Source organism: Rhizophagus irregularis, chromosome 4, assembly GCF_026210795.1.
Source record: "Rhizophagus irregularis chromosome 4, complete sequence".
NCBI lineage: Eukaryota > Fungi > Glomeromycota > Glomeromycetes > Glomerales > Glomeraceae > Rhizophagus > Rhizophagus irregularis.
Window position 1 is genome coordinate 712,304 of NC_089432.1, and position 16,930 is coordinate 729,233.

Genomic DNA, 16,930 nt, shown 5'->3' on the forward strand with positions numbered 1-16,930 from the left:
AATAAAAAATTGTTATTATTTCTTAATTTGGTCGGAAGATCAGCCAATCCTTCCAATTCCAATTCTTTTCAATATTCCAATAATTTTTTATTCATATTATCTTACATATAATATATATGTAAATCTATGGTATTGAAAGCTTCCAATAGAAATTTTATTGGGTTGGAGGGTTGGAATTTGAAGAATTGGAAGTTTCCAATGTTCCAATGCACATCGCTGCACATGGGCAGTTTATAAACTAAGATGTAATGCACGCCCACTAGAGGTTTGCAAACGGGACCCGGAACCCAGAAACCCTAACCCGGCCCGGACCCGGATCCGTGTTTAGGCCGGCAAATTTTCTTCAAAATTCACCCGGGCCGGGTCCGGGCCGGGTTGTAAAATAGTGGATGCAGACCTCTAACGCCCACCTAGCTTAGAAACTATGTCGATTATTTGGCTGGGGTGCACCAATCAAATCTGAAATCCTTTGATGTGTGAAAACAAATAAGGTTAGTCTTGCAGATCAACTTTATTACAAATATGCATCTGCCCTTCGATGAAGTAGTGAAGTACTTTCAAATAAAACCGAATTTTCAATGGTACAATAGCGAATTCACCGACAGAAATTTCCTTTTTTTTTTAGGGATTCGTTATAAGAATTTGAAAAACTATAAATATGTCAAGTTTCTTATACTGTAATATTATAAAAATGGAACTTTTAAAATTAAATGATGAAAATTCTTTTGATCCAACACCGAAATTAAAATCTAGTCCCGTACCGATTTTTTTTGTTTCATTTAATTGTGATGATAAAAATTGTTTTCATTGTGGAGAAGAGTATACGGAAATGACTATTTACAGATATTGCAAAAAATGTTTATCGTATTATTTAACCAATATAACCGATACTAATAATATATACTTGGACGTACATTTATTCACAAAGGAACTGGAGTGTAATAAACATGAAATAAGTATAACAAAAGTACCACAAAATATCCAAGAATGCTGTAGAAATTGTTTGACAATATTATGCTTTAAACAAATATCTGATTATCGATTTAACCGGGATGCGGATAGTGAATCACACATTTCATATAAAAATTTAATTGAAAGTGAAAAATATTGTAATCTATGTGGAAAATTATTATATTATGGAACAGATAAAAAGAAGATAATATTGTGTTCAAGTTGTTATCTAATATCTTCCGGATGTATCGAATCAACCTTTACTAAAAAGTTTATTTCAATTATTTATTTGCCATGGTGGGATAATGTGTCTCAGTGTTATTTTTGTGATGAGGAATTAGTATTTACATCAAAATGTCAAAAGTATTGTATGTATTGTATTATATTTTTTATTGGGTGTAGATACTGTTTAACAACAAACATAATTTTTGGATATACAAATCAATCGCAATGTAAAAAGTGCAAAAGAATATCAACTATTACTATTGATATTAGAAAGATTATTAGTATTAACAGTGGGAATAGTGTTTTAGATGAATTTCTTGTTAGTACAAGATCATATCAATCAACAATAGCTAAATTTGTTGATAATGTAAAAAATATTGGTAGATGGTTCTCGCCAGATATAACTGCTTTTTTATATCATGATATTGAAACATATAAAATTATGAATTATATACCATATTCTCAATTTACAAATGTAAAAGAATTAGCGGAAGGAGGATTTAGTATTGTGTATCAAGCAACTTGGTTAGATGGTCCAAAAAATAGTGATAAAATTGCTATTTTAAAAAGATTTAAAAATTCTCGGGACGTTAGCAGATATTTTTTAGATGAGGTAAATACTTTAGATTAAAAAATTCGTATTTGTTGTATGAAAATTTAAATTTAATCTTGAAATTTATAGTTAAAGTCGAATTATCATTGTTATTATCGTTATTTGATTAAAACTTATGGTTTTACAAAAGATCCTCAATCAGATATTTATATATTAGTTATGCAATATGCTCCAGAAGGAGATTTGCATAAGTATTTGCAAAAGAACTTTAGAGAAATTAAATGGATAAATAAATTATATTTCCTAGAATATATTATAATTGGGTATTTATATTTTAAATATATTAGTAAATGATTAATTTATAATACAAATTTACTAATTACTATTATTTTAGACTTACTGATATTCATAGTAAAAATTTCATACATCGAGATTTCCACAGTGGGAATGTGTTGGTAAATTCGTCTGACGATTGTTTTGTCGGGGATCTAGGATTATCACGACCTGCAAATGATAACTCATCGGATAATGAAATATATGGAGTGATACCTTATATTGCACCAGAAATATTTAAGGGGTCTGCATTTTCCAAAGAAACTGATATTTATAGCCTGGGTATGATTATGTGGGAACTGACAACAGGCTGTAAGCCTTTTGCTAATTTTGAACATGATCATAGTCTTATTTATAAAATTATTGATGGTGTACGACCTGAAATTACAAAAGATACACCAGAATCCTATGCTGATTTAATGAAAAGTTGTTGGGATCCTGATCCCAAAAAAAGACCTTCTATAAAAGAAATTTATAATATTAGTGATAAATGGCTTCAATCCAAAAGTAAATCCGATCAATCATTCGAAAATCAATTTGATCAAGCTGAATTAATAAGGAAAAAGTTAATAGATTCAAAGAAGCTTGGACCCGAGTTCAGTGAAAAGTCTCATCCAAAAGCTATTTATACAAGTAGATCATTAAACTCTTACATTTCCAAATGTTCATCTATATTTTCTAAATGTTCATCAATAAATTTTACATCAAATGGTATGTATTTTGCTATTTAATAAAAATTATCTTTAGATAGATAAATTAATTTTACTTTATTTTTTTATAGATTACATTTCAGAAGAATTAAAATTAGACATAGATATTGAAAGGTATTATAAAATTTAAAATATTTGTCATTTATAATTTAATCCAGCAACGAAAGTCTATAACAAATACAATTCTATATTAGTAGTGGGCTCAATTCACTTGGAATTAAGAGGAACATTGAAGAATTAAATATTAATTCTTGTGAAAATAATGGTAAATATTTTAAAATATTATTAAAATTTGTTTGCTTATATTGTTTATTTATTTTTCTACTTTTAAAAATAGGAAAACGCATTAAAAATTAGTTTTATGAACTCCTCTCAAATCTCAAAAAAAAATAATAATGAAGAACTATTTATAAGGCGCAGGTAAAATAATAACTTGAAACGATTGATAAACCGAAGTTTTTCAAAAGTGTTGTCACTTCAGCAACTTTATTCATGAAAAAAAATGTATGATTTTGTAGTCAACATATTTTTTTATTTATATTGTCTATTATAAAAATTTTTATTTATATTAATTATTTATATTATATATATATTGCGTCAACGAATTTTTTATTTATATTATCTATTATAAAAATTTTTTATTTATGTTAATTTCTAAAAAATGGTCGCACATTTTACAAATTTTTCCAATAGTTTTGAATGTACATTTTGATTAAATTTAACATATGTCGTAAAATACAAAAAGATTTCTGCTAATGACGTACGCCTAAGAAAATTCTACTTTACACTTTGGCAATTTCTCAGATAGAGCCATCGTATAAAAATTTTCATATCCTTTTATATTCTTTTTTTTTTAAAATAGTTTGGCAAGGAATTTTCATAAATATTGATATACTAAGTTCAATAAATATAAATTTTAATTAATCTCATTTAGTAACACGCATATGAGAAGTCGTTACACTAGTTATAATTGCAAAATATTTTGCGTATAATTAAACTAAAAATATGTTAGCCAAATTTACTGCGTCCACTGCGGTCCACGACTGATTTTTTTTGTATGGTATTATGGCCGCAGGCGCAGTAATGAGCTCATTGATGATCGATCCAGAACTACTGCGTCTGCTTCAGCCACGTTATTATTGCGGTGTGATCTGCAACACATATAAAGCAATTATTTACGAAAATTTCTTTAACCTATTTTATTATTACTCGCAATGTCCGAAATAAAAGTTACCAATGATTCCGATAATTCAAATATATCAAATACGGCCAATTCATCTTATAGAGAATTAGCTCCAAATTATGATAATATTGATAAGATTAATATAAAAGAAATAAAACCCACAATTAAAAATATTAATGAAAATATATATGAAGAGGATCTAAGTTTTATAATTGAAGAATTAATTAATATTTACCTTAATGATTTAAATAAAGGAATTAAAACTAAGACAAGAAAGAAAAATTTTCTTAATTATATTAATAATAACGAGATAAATTTACAAGAAATTTATTATTGGCTTTTAAATAATCAAAATAATCCAAATTCTATTTATTTACTTGGATATTTTAATTATCATGGAATTGTAACAAATATAAATAAGGAAAAAACATTTGAATTATATCAAAAAGCAGCAAAATTAGAAAATATTGCAGCTCAATTGGATCTTGCAGCTATATATATGGATGAAAAGGATAAAAAAGATTATGAAAAAGCTTATGAATTATTTAAAAAGCTAACAGAGAAGGAAAATCCAAATGCAATAAATATGTTAGGATATTGTTATGATTATGGATTTGGAATTGATGTTAACAAGCAAAAGGCAGTTGAATTATATCAAAAGGCAGCAGATTTAGGAAATTCAGATGCATTAATAAACTTAGAAGTTTATGAAATTTTTAATTGATCATAAAGCATTTGTGGTTATATATTTTAATTTTTGTTCTGTAATTTCCGTAATTAAACTGATATATTAATGATTTATAATTATTACTACAATAGAAAAATGAATATGCATTGAAAAAATAATAGTAGAACAATATATGAGTAACAAAGAATTTAAAAATAAGCAAATAATTTAAATTTTAAGATCACACCATGCTGTTTTTATGCTAAATTTGTACAACAATTATTCTTTACCAGTTATTTTAACTAAATGGTAACGAACTATTAAATTTATGTAGATGAGAAATAAATCAAAGTTCTAAAAATCTTCTTTAAAATGATAACATCTCACAGTTTTTAATTTACATTTTTCTGTACATATAAAATATTCACCAATTTTATTCTGGCAAAATCAAAATGCGTTGCAGATAGTTGACGAAGCTAGCCATATTATTGGAATCTTATTTGATTGCACAACCACTAAATGGATACCCGAAGAATGTACTCTTGATATTTAATTGGGATGAAAAACTTTTTCTTGGCCCTATAATTATTATTTAAATAATTAAATATGCTTTTACGTCTATGATTACTTCATTATTATTTAATTTATTGTATGTGTTTCACAACTATTTTAACAACAAATAAGCTATTATAAAAAAAATTCTTAATTTATCGTATATAAATTTAAATATTTTATTCTCGAAATTTATTCTGTAAACATTTTGATCTTTAACTTAAATTATTAAAAAAAAAAAGATTACCTTACCAAGGTCATAATATATAGGATGTTATACAAAATCTCATATGATATATTAAACTTTATATAAAATTATGATTTAAATGGTTCAATCTTCAATAAAATTTTCTAACACTTCTTTAGCATTCATATGTCCTTGTTCAGCAGATTTTTTATACCAATAAATTGCTTGAGTTATATCTTTTTTAATTACATTACCATTTTCATACATCAAAGCAAGATTATATTGAGCAAAATGATTTCCCAAATTTGCTGCTTTTTGAAATAATATAAAAGCTTTTTCTTCATCAATTTCAGTTCCAATACCACTTTCATGACAAACTCCCAAGTTACATAATCCATATAAATTTCCTAAATCTGCTGCCTTTTTATATAATCCAAATGCTTTTTGTTCATTTATATCAATTCCAATTCCTTTTTCATAACAAAATCCTAAATTATTTATTCCATAAGAATTTCCTAAATCTGCTGCTTTTTGAAATAATTCAAATGCCTTTTCTTCATTAATTTCAGTTCCAACTCCATTTTCATAACAAACTCCCAAGTTACATATTCCATTTAAATTTCCTAAATCTGCTGCTTTTTGATATAATTCAAATGCCTTTTGTTTATTAATATCAATTCCAATTCCAATATCATAACAATATCCTAACCTATTTATTGCATTTGGATTATTACTTTCTGATAATTTTTTAGATAATTCAAAAGCCATTTTATAATTTTTTTCAATACCCTTTCCATTTATATACATAGCAGAAAGTTCTAATTGTGCTACAACATTTTCTAATTCTGCTGCTTTTTGATATAATTTAATTGCTTCTTGTTTATTTATATTTGTTACAATTCCATTATAATTAAAATATCCAAGTAAATAAATAGAATTTGAATTATTTTGATTATTTAAAAGCCAATTATATAGCTCTTGTGGAATTATATTATGATTATCAATATAATCAAAAATATATTGTTTTCTTACATTATCTTCATTTCCTTTATTTAAACTATTAAAAATAAGTTCAATTAATTCATCTATCATAATACTTAAATCTTCTTCATATATATTCTTATTAATATTTTGAGTTGTAGGTTTTATATCCTTTATATCTATTTTATCAAAATTTTGAATAATTTGAGTATCTTTTTTATGTGATGAATTAGAAGTATTTGATACATTCAAATTATTAGTATTATTAACAACATGCATTTCAACATTGTTAGACATTGTGATTAATAATCAAATAATTTTACTAAAGGAAAGAAAAGTAAGAAGTAAAAAAAAAAAAAAAAAAAAAAAATAGGTTATACTAAAATAGTTTACTAATTTTGTAATAATCTACTTCTATATTTATCTTGTATCCGGTAGTACAGGTAGCTGAATTCCCTAATTACGATAATGGTCACATGACTTGTACAATAGCTAAATGATAGATAAGAAATTTTCCTTTTTTGGAAATTAGCGTAAATTCACGTGATATACCATGAAGGCATTACGAACCTGGCTGAAATTAATTTACGGCATTACGGGTATTTACGGCACGTGGCGCAACCGTAAAAATAATTCTGTAAACATGGCGGCATAATCCATAATTGGATCAGGATTATACAATATGATTCCAAAGTATATTTTATGGACAACATACTTTATAAAATATGGTTAACCAAATCATATATTTTGACGTTACCTAGTTATTTCATTTAACGTTTAAAATTATATTATTGAAAATTGTAAAATTATGAACTATAGCAGATAGAAGCGTATATAAAGATTATCTTCAGAATAAATAGATTATTCATTATATCAGCAATTAAATTATATTTATATCTTTAATTGATGTTAGAAAATATTAATTAATATAAAACCAGAACTTACGTCAGTAATATGAGAATTCTACTTTTTTTCACTTAATACTAATTTCTAACATTTTCTAAATAATAATAACGATAGCTGTCATAAACTATTACTACCATTTTCAAAGTTCATAATTATTAAATATAGAAGATTAGAAAGTTTTGTTTTAAATATACAGTATTTTCAGATTATTAAATTGAACAAAGTAATCAAATTAGTTAATCTATTTTTCAGTCGTTACTTTGTCTGATATATTTGAAATAATTTAAGGCAAATATTAAAAATTAAAGTTTATTTAAAACTACTATGTTATAAATATAAAAGACATGCAGACTTATTGAATACGCCGATACGCCGATTGGTAAACCATTTTATAAAATCTTTAATTAGCTATTTCGTACAATAACCATCATAATAATTAGGCTTTACCTATTAAAGGTATAAAATGTTTTATTTCATGTTCACTAATTGGTCGCCAGTGATTTTTTTTTGATGATATTTTTCATGCTCGCGTGTTTTATAGTTTATCTATATCTTTCCCACTCTTTCCCATCACTGGACGTTAGTCTCCATGAGATAAAAAAGTTATTTTACGTGTCGCATAAATATCATGACTCCCCGTGAAATAACTATTATAATATTATTTTAACTTATCATATGCATATCCTTTACTAAAACAATGTATTAAAATTTAAAAACATTAAAAACCAAATTATTAAATTTATAATATTGTTATTTCGCAAATTTTTTTGGTTTATTAAATAAAATATAACAACTTAAAATAAGGTCTTTTAGTATATAGTACGATATTAAAATATAAAATATGAATTTATCTTTATAATTACTAATCATGGCTATTTTAAAAGCATAAATAAGAAAATTAATCCATTAAATAAAAGGTAAAATATTAAATTCTTTAACGTGAAATGAATTTCTTAATAATTCCTAAATTAATATATTTTTCAATTAATTATTTTCATATTTTCATTATTTTACATAGTAAAGCCATTACTATAATCTCTAAAGTAAATGGTTTTGTGGTATACGTTTTTGTCCAACTTACAAAAAAGGACTCTAATTCTTCTGAAAGTATTTTCAAATTTTAGTTTATCTTGTTAAAATATTATTATTTCATGAATAGTACTTATTGAATATTTCACAATAGTTTCCAACAATGTATCCACATGCCCAATATGCAAATGACGTAGAACATGTCCTTTTCCTTTTCAAAGACGTAACTTCATATTCGAAGAAGGTTGGTGTGATGTCTTCTCATTTAAAAATGGACCACCACACCAAATTTTAATACTTCCAAATATCGGCTATATTGCAGTATCATTAGGACACTTTTGGCAGTGATTCGCTAAATGTCTTCCCTTGTTTCCAAAATTTTTACAATAACTTTATGTTGCAGAATAATGTCCTTTTGATTGTTTGGCGCCTTGTATCATGTGCTTATCCCAAACATCAGAAGGCAACAATCAAAATTTTCTTTTAATGTTTCTAATTTATAAATTCTATTAGAAAGTTTTCTAGGAATTGTAATGAATTATAATTCCCTCAAATTTTTTCCGTTATTTTCCAAGAAATTTATTATAATCCAATTTCTGGACATTCCAAAATTTTCAAGAACTGCTACCATATCGCCTGATTCTGTTAGAAATATGGCTGTCACCTTTGTTAATTCTTTTCTGAACATCTGTTATAGTGATTTGACCATCATTTAGGTATTACATCTTCTCCATCTGTCATTGAGTTCTCATTATTATTTATTTTTTTACCTTCTATATTTTGATAATAATTAATTAATTCTTTATTATAATACATGATATAAATTTTTAAGAAAGAAGTGGTAATTGAATTTGAACTTGTCTATTTAGTTCACTGAGATTAAGATACCAATGTTGTTACTTTGAAAATTATAATCATCATATTTATAATAATTATATTGTCAATTAGAATTTCTTTGAGATTATTACCAGTAACAGTTCTAGTAGAATTATTAAAATACATATCTTCATTAATTTTACTAAATTTTCAAGAATTTTATAATGGTATTTATTAAGGTAAAAAATTTTTTCAATGATTGTTTTACAATGATATTCCATTACTAGGAGCCATGTTGAGAGATTTAGAAGATTGTTGATAAGATTAAAATCCAATAAGGCTCTAGTCTATTATTGTTATATTGAAATTATTATATTTATGATAATCATATTAGAATTTTTTTTGAAATTATCACCATTCACCAGTAATAGGTCTAGTAATATTTTTAAGAATATTATAACTTGATTACCTTTTTCTCTATACATGTATAAACTTTTAAGTAATAGAAGTGAGTTATTGAATTTGAATCACTACTTTTCGACTATTTGGTTCACTTTCTCATAATCTTCAAAAATTTTTGATAAATAAATTTAAAAATTCATGGTAATTTAAGGTTTCATTAATTTCTCCAAATTAGAGGTTGGAACTGGTCTGAAAGTCTTAACTGGTTAATCGTTTTAATCAGTTAATTAACCGGTTAAGCTTAGCTGGTTCCAACCTCTACTCCAAATAAGCATTCTTCCTTTCAAAAATCCATATCATCCTCCAACTTCATAATTATATTATCCCATTGATGCATCACCTTATCTTGTGCCTCTCAAACCTCTTTCTGAGTTTTCGGTATTTTGTTTAGAGTTCTTTTATTCTTTTTTTTAAAAAATCTGATAAATGACAGAAATACGGTATAATGTCAACCTCTCCTCTATAATTATCTGCTTCAGATCATACGTATAGAGGTGATAAAGGTCAGTTTTAGTGTTAAGGGTGAGGTTTTTGAAAAATATTAAAGAATGTCTAGTTTGAGTGTGATTTGTTATTCATATAATATAATATTTTTTATTTTATTTTTTTTTTTTGAAGAAATGTGAGAGAAGAAATTTAATTTATAAGCAAAATAAAAAAATTGTCAAGATAAATATAATAATAAAGGGTGGCTTAAATATTTGTTTATTACTTTGATAGTGCCATAAATAAATTCAGGAGGAATTTTTTTTTGTTGTATTTGTGGTTTTTTTGTAAGAAGAAATCTTCTATAGAATGCTCATTAATCATTATGGCTTGGAACTAAAACAATATTTCCTAAAATAATTATTATCATATGCATTAGAAATTATATAAGTTGAGAAAATTAAATCAAGTGATTCAGTATTCCAGTTTGAAAATAAAGCTGGTGGTACAGCCTAATGGGGCTGTTCTCAAAGTTAGAATCAAGTTATTCAGTCCGAAAATAAAACTGGTAGCATAGCCCAATGAGGCTGTTCTTAAAGTTATAATCAAGTTATTCAGTTGAAAATAAAGCTGGTGACATAGCCCAATGAGGCTGTTTTCAAAGTTATGATCAAGTTATTTAGTTGAAAATAAAGTTGATAGTACAGCCCAATGAGGCTGTTCTTGAAGTTATAATCAAGCTATTCAGTTTAAAAATAAAGTTGGTAGCACAGCCCATTCTCAAAGTTATAATCAAGTTATTCAGTCTGAAAATAAAGATAGTTACACAACCCAATGAGGCTGTTCTCAAAGTTATTGCTGTGTTAATTTGAGTCATGTGAATTTTGAATTTAAGTAGTGAAATTAAATTTCAGTCAATATAAGAGTATATTGAATTTGCAAAATTCTCATAAAATTAAATTAAGGGTTTAAATGGATGCATAATAAAATAATCTTATGATGTCAATCACTGTCACATTTAGAATACCCTGTATAAATAATTTCAATTGTGTAACATTTTGTGCAACACAAGCACGTGCAACTGTAAGTCGTGTAATCTTTTGATAATACGGAAAAAATAAATAGTAAAATATATTTTTCCAGCCTCAGTAATTACTTGACATATTTTTTCTTGCTCAACCACCAGAAAAAACTCTGATAAATGAAGAAACTCAGACACGTGATCATTTTTATTTTTCCGAAAAATTTTTTATAGGAAACTAGCTTGACAATTAACAGAAAAAAAACATAGTCTCAAGTAAATCATATTTAAAAGCTAAAAGTTTTCATGAATTGACAACAATAAAAAATTCTTCATGCTATATTCGCATTATTTTACAATAGAAAAAAATATTTCTGCTAACAAGATTATGTAATATTATGGGAAATTTGCAATTTAAGCTGCTATAATTTAAATAATTTGTTTTATGATATTTAGTAGAAATATAAAACTTGCTACGCTAATATAATATACTAGCAATTTCATATTGAAATATATGAATATCAAGTCGTTAAAATAAATCAAAGAAAATTTGATTTACAACAAGATAAAATATGAGTATGAATTACTTTTATTACTGTATCATATATAAAAAAGAATTAGCTATTAAAGTTTTCTTAACTGAAGAAACATTTCTGTATGTTGTAAATTTAATAATAATATTTAGAAATTATATACATTTTCAGTAAATGTTTAATAATTGCAAATTTTAAATGGAACTATTAAATACTAATATCTTACCAACGTACATCCGTATTTCCATTGAGTTAAAAATTACACCTATTCTGATAGAAGACCATGAAATATGATATCTAAAGAAAATATTTAATATTTTATTGTTTCAATTGATGAAATGATTCTTCGATAATTTATAATTTTTGATTACCTTCTAAAATAATTTCTAAGAATTCCTCAATTGTAAACTCGACGCTCGATGTAAATCTGTTGTCAAAATAATTGAGAGGTTAGTTAAAAATTACGAAAATAAATGATAATAGGTAGGATTATACTTGTTATTCCATGGATATCAATGAATAACTAAAATATTCACTGATACTTTGGTCATTGTATATATTGTGTATGGTGATGTATATATACATCAATGGATTTTATACTTTTTATACTTTTTCTTACTGGTGGAGTAATTGACAAAAAATCCTCAGTGTATACATAAAAATAGCGATGGGATAAAATAATAATATTTGTTAATTGGGAAATATTTCATTCGACCTATAAAAATTTTCTGGGAAAAAAACTCTGATAAATGATCATAGAGCTCGAATGCATGATTAATCTTCTAATCAATTTAAATAAAGCATTAATTACTTTTATTTCTACTTACTGCAATGTATTGGCATTATTCGTATTTCATACTATTTTATTTTACAAAGTTAGCCTGTACAACAACCAATCAAATGTTAATTATAATTAATTTATGGAAGTATACAAAAGATATTTTTTTCACTTTGTTAAAATTTCTTTCTGAGTAAGCGTAAAAAATTTTTTTTAAATAGTTTCTTGTAATTTAAAATTGAATTGAATATTGCATTGCATTTATAATTTTAACAAATTTGGAATTATTAAAGAAGTAATTTCCTTTAATCGTCATATTAATTATCTCTTTGATGTCAATATACATATAATAAGTACAATCTAATTACTATACTAGGTTTATAATAAGATATGGAAATAATTTTACAGAACAAATATTGACGAAATTTACACAAGCAAAAAATATTAAAAATTTAACTATTATTATTTATTTATTAAGATATATTTTTTGAAAACATAATGCGAATGTTACATTATATTAATAACGAAAATGGGTCAATGAAATAAACGTTTATACTTAAATTAAATTCCTTAGAAATTGTAAGAGGTTAATTCATTATATTTGGTGTTTGAAATATTTTAAATTTTTTATTATAACGTCTATTAATATAAATATATATTTAGGAATTTAACAAAACTTAATAATTTTAGAATATCAATGGGAATGAGATTTTATTAAATATCCTATTTAGTCTCATTCAAATAAATATGTAAAATATACAAAGCAAATATACTAATAATAAATAATAAATAATTTAAAAATAGCCGTTCTGTAAAATTATATTATACTTTAATAGTAAATTAATTTTAAGCAGTTTTGGATAAGAAAAAAAATGTCCAAAGTACCGGGACTCCAAAATTTAAAATCGTGATATTTGTTTTATGCACTTTTTTAATGGATGATGTACCTTTTTATTATTATTCATTCATGATGAATCAATTGCTTACGTAAATATAAATATTTAATTCAAATTTATTTTTTGGCTTCTTTTACTTTTTAACGGAAAATTAACATAATTCTACATTCTAAGAAAGAGAATGTGTTCATATATGAATAGAATATCGTACGATGTAATGAGTGATACTTATTACGAAATGGAATTTTTAATAAAAAATATGTTGAATTTTGGGATCAGGAACATTATATTATGAGAATTTTTTTGATTCATGAGACTCAATATTCTAATGATCAGTAAGTAAAGAAAAAGACATTCAAGTTATAAAGAAATAAAAAAAATATTACCTGTATTTAAAATATTTAGGACATATTTAAGAGATACTATGGTGATAATTTCGGAAAATTCTGAACTTTCAGCTTCAATTATTTATAAATTTAATTACTCTTCATATGAAACTTTGTCAATCATCTGGTTAAAATTTAAAATTAAATTTAATATTATAATAAAATAACTAGTGTACTTTTGGATATAGTGAGTGAGTTTATTTTTAAAAGTACACTAATAAATTAATAAAAGATTTTTTTATAACAATATGAACCTTATTAAATGTAATTATTGTTATAAAAATCTTTTATTATCATTACTTATTATTAATATTAGTGTTACTGTGAACTAAAAAAAATCTTACTAAAAACAATTATTAACTTCAGTTAATAAGTTAATTGTCTATTACTGATATATTGTTATTAAAAAAAATCCTAGAAAATTTTTTTATACCAAACAAGAGTCCATCATTCGTGGGGAGCTGTGAAATTCATAGCATTCTGTTCATTTTAGTTGGTTTTCAAAATACAGTAGTTGACTCAGTAATTTCGGCAGCAATTCCCGAAACTGAAACTCTGCCGAAAGTCAAAATTCAGGCCGAAATTGTCTGGCCAGCACTATACATTCTGGCTCGCATTGTGAATTTTGTAATGTTTGCTTGATCAATGATAACTTGTCAAGTGATGAACCGACTGATTTGTAATTAAAATATGGGTTTGTCACATGATTGCCGATCAATGTTGCGTTTTTTAAATTAACATTTTTTTAATTCTTTATTTAAAAATTATTTAATAGCAAGTTATTTTTAATTCTATTATTACTTATTTATATAATAACTACAAATGTTATAAGTTATTTATTTAATTCTATAATTACTTTATTTATATAATGTTTACATATAATTTTAACTAACTAAATTCTTTATTTAATAGATCGTAAGTTATAAGTTATTTATTATTGCTTATTTATATAATATTTACATGTAATTTAACTAAATTCTTTATTTAAAAAATTATTTATTTATTAATTAATTCTATTATTACTTTATTATATAATATTTACATATAGTTTAAACTAACTAAAATTAACCATGATAAAAAACGTTATTTTAACGTTACTTTAATGTTTTTTTAAATTAACTATGATAAAAAAAATGGTATATAACGTTAAATAACGTTATTTTAACATGTTTTATAATAAAAAATGTTATATGACGTTAAATAACGTTATTTTAACATGTTTTATAATAAAAAATGGTATATGACGTTAAATAACGTTATTTTAACATGTTTTATAATAAAAAATGGTATATGACGTTAAATAACGTTATTTTAACATGTTTTATAATAAAAGAACGTTATATGACGTTAAATAACGTTATTTTAACATGTTTTATAATAAAAAATGGTATATGACGTTAAATAACGTTATTTTAACATGTTTTATAATAAAAAATGGTATATGACGTTAAATAACGTTATTTTAACATGTTTTATAATAAAAAATGTTATATGACGTTAAATAACGTTATTTTAACATGTTTTATAATAAAAAAATGTTATATGACGTTAAATAACGTTATTTAACATGTTTTACAATAAAAAAATGGTATATGACGTTAAATAACGTTATTTAACATTATTTTAACATGTCTTATAATAAAAAAACGTTATATAACGTTATATAACGTTATTTTAACATGTTTTATAATAAAAGAACGTTATATAACGTTATATAACGTTATTTTAACATGTTTTATAATAAAAGAACGTTATATAACGTTATATAACGTTATTTTAACATGTTTTATAATAAAAGAACGTTATATAACGTTATATAACGTTATTTTAACATGTTTTATAATAAAAGAACGTTATATAACGTTATATAACGTTATTTTAACATGTTTTATAATAAAAGAACGTTATATAACGTTATATAACGTTATTTTAACATGTTTTATAATAAAAGAACGTTATATAACGTTATAATAAAAGAACGTTATATAACATTATTTAACGTTGTTTTAACATGTTTTATAATAAAAAATGGTATATGACGTTAAATAACGTTATTTTAACATGTTTTATAATAAAAAAATGTTATATGACGTTAAATAACGTTATTTAACATTATTTTAACATGTCTTATAATAAAAAAACGTTATTCTAACATGTCTTATAATGGAAAAACGTTATATAACGTTATTTTAACGTTATTTAACATTTCTTATGATAAAAAAACGTTATTTTAACGTTATTTAACATTTCTTATGATAAAAAAACGTTATTTTAACGTTATTTAACATTTCTTATGATAAAAAAACGTTATTTTAACGTTATTTTAACATTTCTTATGATAAAAAATGTTATATAACGTTATTTTAACATGTTTTATAATAAAAGAACGTTATATAACGTTATTTAACGTTATTTTAACATGTTTTATAATAAAAGAACGTTATATAACGTTATATAACGTTATTTTAACATGTTTTATAATAAAAGAACGTTATATAACGTTATATAACGTTATTTTAACATGTTTTATAATAAAAGAACGTTATATAACGTTATATAACGTTATTTTAACATGTTTTATAATAAAAAATGTTATATGACGTTATTTTAACATGTTTTATAATAAAAGAACGTTATATAACATTATTTAACGTTGTTTTAACATGTTTTATAATAAAAAATGGTATATGACGTTAAATAACGTTATTTTAACATGTTTTATAATAAAAAATGTAATATGACGTTAAATAACGTTATTTTAACATGTTTTATAATAAAAAATGTTATATGACGTTATTTAACGTTATTTTTCCAATATCTACTGCGCCACCCAAAGTGCAATACAAGATCTTAGAGAATGCGAAATGAAAATAACAGCTAATACATAAAATATTTAAATGAACATGAATTTTCAATCACTAAATATTACTTAAGGGTTTTATATTTAAGAATCCTTGGATAAATTAGTTTTTAACTGTAAATAAAAATATTGGCAAAATTAAATTTTTGTTTTGTGCAAGAACAAAAATCGATCGACATAATATTAAAAAATGTGATTTATTCGTGATCTATCAAATTAACATTCATCTTTAGTAGCACAGTTAAATTCAGTGCAAAAAGTTAACATTATGATTGACTGTCTATGTACTGTACATGTACATGTACAGTACATGTTCATGTTAATGTACTGTACATGTACATGTATAAGTACATAAGTTATATAAGATTTGATGGACCTTTTTTTACCAAAAAGGAAATTTTTTTCAATTTCATGGCAATTCTGCATGTGGGTAAATATCAAATTAAGAAACGATGTACATATATTCGAATTAATA

The 16,930-nt window shown here is 24.0% G+C and overlaps 3 protein-coding genes across 3 annotated transcripts; 2 read left to right on the top strand and 1 right to left on the bottom strand.

Annotated features, from left to right (window-relative positions):
- Positions 1–691: 691 nt before the first annotated feature.
- Positions 692–3,129, top strand: OCT59_023530 (uncharacterized protein; the record flags this gene model as incomplete). Its single annotated transcript, XM_066134760.1, has 7 exons — positions 692–1,789; positions 1,859–2,052; positions 2,124–2,140; positions 2,456–2,773; positions 2,844–2,886; positions 2,967–3,037; positions 3,110–3,129. 7 exons carry the CDS (start codon positions 692–694, stop codon positions 3,127–3,129), a joined length of 1,761 nt encoding a protein of 586 aa, XP_065990850.1.
- Positions 3,130–3,986: 857 nt separating this feature from the next.
- OCT59_023531 (uncharacterized protein) lies at positions 3,987–4,991 on the top strand (the record flags this gene model as incomplete). Its single annotated transcript, XM_066134761.1, has 1 exon — positions 3,987–4,991. One exon carries the CDS (start codon positions 3,987–3,989, stop codon positions 4,677–4,679), a length of 693 nt encoding a protein of 230 aa, XP_065990851.1. The 3' UTR covers positions 4,680–4,991.
- A 350-nt stretch (positions 4,992–5,341) lies between these two features.
- Positions 5,342–6,639, bottom strand: OCT59_023532 (uncharacterized protein; the record flags this gene model as incomplete). Its single annotated transcript, XM_066134762.1, has 1 exon — positions 5,342–6,639. One exon carries the CDS (start codon positions 6,637–6,639, stop codon positions 5,506–5,508), a length of 1,134 nt encoding a protein of 377 aa, XP_065990852.1. The 3' UTR covers positions 5,342–5,505.
- Between the last annotated feature and the right edge of the window lie 10,291 nt (positions 6,640–16,930).